General features: G+C 33.1%; 1 protein-coding gene across 1 annotated transcript; it reads left to right on the top strand.

The window, feature by feature from the left end:
• Nucleotides 1-486: 486 nt before the first annotated feature.
• LOC134280923 (antiviral innate immune response receptor RIG-I-like) lies at nucleotides 487-3,637 on the top strand. The gene is made up of 6 exons (XM_062763375.1): nucleotides 487-978; nucleotides 1,180-1,384; nucleotides 1,492-1,654; nucleotides 1,823-1,918; nucleotides 3,142-3,296; nucleotides 3,403-3,637. Exons 1-6 carry the CDS (start codon nucleotides 776-778, stop codon nucleotides 3,571-3,573), a joined length of 993 nt encoding a protein of 330 aa, XP_062619359.1. The 5' UTR covers nucleotides 487-775; the 3' UTR covers nucleotides 3,574-3,637.
• Nucleotides 3,638-6,224: the final 2,587 nt, after the last annotated feature.

Genomic DNA, 6,224 nt, shown 5'->3' with positions numbered 1-6,224 from the left:
CAGTACGCGGCGACATATGCTATTGCTTGCAGTAGCAGACTTTCTAGTTATTATTATTATTCCCTTTTCATAGTACACATAATTTCTCGGAAACTACGGAACCCATTTCAAAGATTTTTTTCAGTTATGATGCATTGTTGAAATATCTCCTGACCTATTTTTTTATTTTTTGAAAAATCACTTCAGGTCGAATTTTTTGTCCGATTTTCTTTTTTTGAATTGTCATTTTGTCCACGCATCTTGTAAACCACTCAAGAATGAATCAAGATATTTTCAGGGATGATAAAACGTCTCTTTGAGTTATGTATAACGTCTTTTGATTTTGCATCCGTCAGCTCCGGTCGACACCGGAAGTGATTTTTAATTTCAAGATTTTTTGAAAAATTTACCCTTTTTTGAATAAAGACAAACAGAACTTATGTTTATTTTACAATTATAAACAAAAAGAATCCATTGGAAGAACTTCCGGTTGTTGAAATATACATTCCAGCGAATGTCAACGAGTGTATCAAAGATCCAATGATAACGTTTTTTACGGCTGAGAAGTTAAATTGGGCTTAAGTCGCCTCATCATTATCAACAACAATTTAAAGTCCCTGATGTTATTAACTTCATAATCAGTGAGAATCTCTTCGCCATTTGAGTGACGCTAATTACGTAGGGTCTAGAAAGTCACGAAATACAGAAAGTACAATGTTAACTGAGAATCGTACTAAACCAAATCTTCGTACAATACATTGATGTTTGTTGATTCTTAATTTCAAAATGTTCAAGCATGTTTTTCTCATTAACTAAGCATCATCTTCAAAATAACCTGAGGCATACAGAAAAAAAGATTGCTTTTGTTGTTGACAAGAGCACTTTGGCAAAGCAACAGGCAGATGCAATAAAACATTATGTCGCATGCAGATTAAAGGTTATATCAGGGGACACAATGCGTGAAGAAAAATGTATACAACTATCTCGTCTTCTTCTAAAGTGAGTGATCAATTACTGTCTCTTTTATTCTAAAAAAAGATGCAAATCTGTTTCATGCGTGAATTAGGAAGGGAATAAGTTGCCTATTTTTAGCCCTTTAACAGTAATGACTTGCATTTATATCTTTTCATGCTCATAAAAATGAACTTGAAACCAGGAATTGGTGATTATTGCCCTTGCTCATGTTGGTTAATTTTCCAGATACGATATTTTTGTGATAACAGCTCAGATGCTCGTCAATGCTATGGATAAAGAAGATCTTAGCATTGATTTATTTACTCTTATTATTTTTGACGAATGTCACCATTGTTACGGTGGTCACGCATTTTACAAAGTCATGATTCCTTACCATGATAAAATGCTAAGTGACATGCAAGTCTCGGATCAACAAGAACTCCTCCCGCAGGTAGAACATCTTTTTTGTAAACTTTAATACAATTGATATGTAACGTAATTATAATTTTTCATCCAAAAGTGGAAAAAAAAAACATATTTTGATTTTTTTTAAATTAGGTTGTTGGCTTTACGGCTTCCATTGGTGTTGGAAATGCTAGAGCACTCGAAAATGTTGTTGATCATGTTAAAGCTATGATGGCTAATCTTGATGCCGACGTTCTTGTAACCGTCCAAGAAAATATAGAAGAATTGAACGAAAAAATAAAAACACCAGATCAGTGTAAGCTGTTAACGTTCAATGAATTAGTATATGAATTATTTATCTTTGTAAATACACTTCAAGTTTTAAAGAAGCTTTAACAAAATCACACATTATAGCCAATATTTTTTAAGAAATCACTTCAGCTGTATATCTGTTAATCCAAAATGTTTAAATTCCTTTTTTTAGCTATTGTTGTCGTTCCAACTAGAATAACAGACGTATTTAGAACAAGAATTGAGTCCTTGATGATTCAAACAGAAGAATATTTGAGAAAAATTCTAGGTAATTTTCCTTAGTCAGTGTCGGTATCTAAATAAGATAAATCACTTGAACAGGGGTAGCATCTTCTAGCAATGAAACTAAATCTTTTTGTTTGCTTTTTGATAATTTCTTGCATTATTCCACTGTCAGATACATCGTTAAATATAAAAGCCCTATCTCCTCTCAATCAGAAGTTATAAGAAAAATTACATTTTAGAAAAGTAGTTTAAACTTCAAGGTCAAGGTCACAATATCAAAAATTATAGTGTTTTGATTTATAAAGGTCTTTGCACATGCAATACTAGTACACGGTTTAATATGAAAGCCTTATCTCTTCTCCTCCAAATGTTATGACCAAGGTTAAAGATCCGCAAAGTAGGTCAAACTTCAATGTCAAGGTCACGAGCTCGATGTAAAAAATCAATGTGTATTTCGAAAGGTCTTGTAATCACCGGTAATACACATTCAAAAGATATGACCAAGGTTTCAGTTTTTTTTGTCAGACGGACGGAACCACAGCTAGACAGACAAATGAGATTTAATGTCCTCTCGCTTTTGCGAAAGCGGGGGACAATAAATATAAGTTTGCACCAATTTAATTGATGTGGAAAACCAACATAAAATGGATTGCCTAATTCCGTTATAACTGACAAAACATTTTTTTGTATTTGCAATAGAAAGGTGCCCGTACTCCGTCTGTTTGTCTGTAAACATTTTATTTTTCAATATGTTACTCTTCCTACAGTTTTTTTTGTTTTGGTTTTCTTATTTTATTATCTTGGCACGCACGTAGACTACATTCTGTTTATCAATTTTGATTAAGATGGAGGGCGTTGGCGTGGTACCTAAAACAGAGAATATTATATGAAAAAACTTTGAAACAGCTACCCTTCTTTCAGTTTCGTTCTGATTTTGAAATAACTTTGCATACAAGTAGACTACCTAAGGATTCATAAATGATAATCAGTTTTGATTACGATGAACAATGTTGCCATGGTACATTTGTACCTGAAAATAGAAATTTATGTGGAATGATTTAGAATCGCTACACATCCTACACTTTTGGTCTGATTTTGATATAACTTGGCACACACGTAGAATAATTAAGAATTCTTTTATCAATTTTGATTTCGATAAATGGCATAACCCTTGCAGCCTGACGCTAGCTCTAACAGTAACACTGACCCTCGCAGCTTGAAAACCTATCCCTGCTTTTAGTAATGTAACTTAATCATCTATTACAGAGAAATTTGGCGAACACACTCCAGTGCATCCTCCAATTAAAAAAGGAAACGAACAATACACCCAATGGCTGGAAGATGATTTATTAACTGTTTTGGGAAACACTAAAGATGATACTTTAAGTCGCTTGCTCCACACAATCAGAAGTTACTTACAGGTTTTTTTTTAATAACTGCATCAACAATCGTATTCTAAAATTGAAATATTATTAATTATACATGTATTGATACATGTAAGGGATGTTTATTGTGATATTTCTTCAGATTTACAACGACGGTTTAATTATACACTCGTATGTCAGAGCAAGTGATTCTCTTAATTACATCATTAGAAAAATTGAAGATCTACCAAACCCATCCACTACATCAGAGCAGGACATCAAACACTTATTTGAAAGTAAGTTGCAAAACATTTACTCTTCTTTTTTTAAATAATTGGGTTAAAATTAAATAAAGTTATACCAAGTTTATGTCAAAGACACATAGCTGCCTTGCCGCCGACAAGACCCACTCAATAATTTTATAGAAAATCAACTCTTTCTCTTTTTACATTTATGTTCATCTTTTCAATCCAAGATCAAGTTATGTTTTATCATTTGAATGTTTTTACATTTATAAATGAAGATAACAAACAGCAACAAGGCTCAAAGGCCCATTTTGAAACAAGCAACCACAGACCTCTAAAACATCAGCGGTGTGATCAGGTGCCATGGGGGATTAAGCATCTCCTGTCGGCGGTACCCGCCATCCTTGTGTTCCTTCTCATGACTGAGATCAAAGTATGTCATATAACAATTAATAAGTGGCCATGAATTTGCAAAATTTAACGAAACAGTTTAGAACTAACTAAGCTATATCACTATGTACATTCACAGCTTAAGTTTTATATTATACGTTTTTCAAGGAATTCATTGTTATAGCTGCGTAAAGGGGGCGAGACCTAATTTATACGGGAAACGTTTACGGTGACATCATACAAAAATAGTAATTCATCATAATATCAGAGAATAAAATACTTTCCTATTTTAAACTGTTTTAACATAATAAACAACACCAAATCTTATCAATGCTTTAAAAAATAGTTGCTATATTAATCCCACACAACAGTTAAAAACAAATCATTGACAATAGTAAACTTGTCGACATAACGTCATTTTCATAAAAATGACGTATTTGATGTGCTGTGAAAGGCATATCAAGTAATGTTTACAGTATAAAATTTATTTTATTATATAAGAGAATATTATATACAGATTTTAGATAGATTATTTATACCAAAGTAATATCTTTGTTTAGTGCATTTTTTCAATAATTATTGAGAGAGTCCAATTTCGTTAAGCAAGGTTTTTTTTTATCGGAATATTATTTGTTAAATATACATTTTGCCTGTAGGTTTTTAAACCAAATAAAATAAATGAAGCGCCAGTTACATAATTAGAAGCAGAACGAAATCTAAAAACTAACATTTTTTTGACAATTTCTGGTTAAAATACACTTGAGAAAACACTACTAAAGTAGGCAAAATGCTTATGGCTTTTTTTGAAAATTGATGTATGACAAGTTAAAATTCGACAGTTCTGTATAAATCGTAATATGTTGCGACCGTTAGGCCGAGCGCAGATACTTAGACCGACGTACTCCAGTTTTCATTTAGATCGGACCCGTAAAACTGAACGTGAATTCAGTGCGTATAAGACTCTGACGTTATATGACGTTTGCATGTTGCTTCACCAAACCGAAGCCTGAACAAGGCAAGAAACAGTTAAATTCCATTAAATCAAGGCAAGTTTATCATTAGTTTAACTTTTCTTGTTATTCTCGCGAGAACGTTGTTTTAGCGTTTGTGTACGAAACGATGCATCGTGGGTCCAAATTACTGCGGCAAAAAATTCTAGGGAATAAATGTGCAGTAGTCCTAATCTTCTCTTCTTAAAAACTTACGACTTTTCAACTTTATACACAACGATTTATACAAAATCTTATGCGTGAAAAGAAGAAAACACTTGCTGTGGCCTTCAACTCGACATTTAGATATATCGACGACGTATTGTCAATTAATAATGATAATTTCCATTCCTACGTCGATACGATATATCCTGGTGAACTTGAGATAAAACCTTGTCAGCAAATACAATTTATCATTGAGACAAATGCTGACTGACGTTTTTCATACTTATTGCTTGTCCATTATTTATACACTGAATTGACGATGGATATTTCCGTTATTTTCCGATCATGACAATGAGCACAAGGCTGGTGTGACCAGTCAGCAGAGGATGCTCACTCTTTCATGGCACCTGATCCCATCTCTGATGTTTCGGAGGTCCGTGTTTGCTCTGCTCCTATTTTATATTGTTTTATGGACTTTTGATATAGAATGTTGTTCGTTATCTCCATATCCATCTTACTGAACCTACAGGGCACGTATTTGCGACCACATCTATATCTTTATACTTCATAGACATAAACATAAGTTTGCTAGAGAGATACCCTAGTTTTTGCAAACTCGAAAATTTATCTCGGAGGAGATAATGGCTTCTTGTATAAGAATTTTGCTTTCTAACCACCATATTTACCAACTGATATTTTACACGCCATTGCATACACAACTGAAACAACACTTAAAATGGATATTGATGCAATATACAAAACAAAATACATACATATGTAAATTTGCTGCGTGTTCATACGACAAAATTTACACATATGAACTAATAATTTGCTACAAAATGTATGCAAAAGTTAATTTGCACCTAGTCCTAGCCAGGTGTACATTTACTCAACAGTGCAGAATTTGCATATAAGTAAATTAGTTCATACAGATAGTCAGTCAAAGAAATCTTTAGGTCCCTACTGTTTCACCATTAGGGGGATAAAAAAATATACTAAACATTGTAATGAGTTTCACAGTGTCGAAATTTTCAGTGTTTGATAAGCAATTCAAATTAATTTATCTAGTCAAAGTCCATGTTTAATTCCGTACGTGGTGTAGTGTTTAAAGTTCACGTGATCATGTGTGTATATATAAACGTGTCTTTGAATCGCCTCAGCCAATTGCGGCCGAGACACCGGAATGTACCTCTAAA

Source organism: Saccostrea cucullata, unplaced genomic scaffold (genome assembly GCF_032062105.1).
Source record: "Saccostrea cucullata isolate Sc308-1 unplaced genomic scaffold, CSIRO_AGI_Scuc_v1 ctg5217, whole genome shotgun sequence".
Taxonomy (NCBI): Eukaryota; Metazoa; Mollusca; class Bivalvia; order Ostreida; family Ostreidae; genus Saccostrea; species Saccostrea cuccullata.
The sequence above is the reverse complement of the archived record's forward strand: the minus strand, read 5'-3'. Positions and strand labels throughout refer to the sequence as shown.

Coding starts and splice junctions, on each gene's coding strand:
- LOC134280923 (XM_062763375.1), top strand. CDS start 776: ATGTTTTTCTCATTAACTAAGCATCATCTTCAAAATAACCTGAGGCAT. Junction 1,919..3,141: donor ATATTTGAGAAAAATTCTAG/GTAATTTTCCTT, acceptor CATCTATTACAG/AGAAATTTGGCGAACACACT. Junction 3,297..3,402: donor CAATCAGAAGTTACTTACAG/GTTTTTTTTTAA, acceptor ATATTTCTTCAG/ATTTACAACGACGGTTTAAT.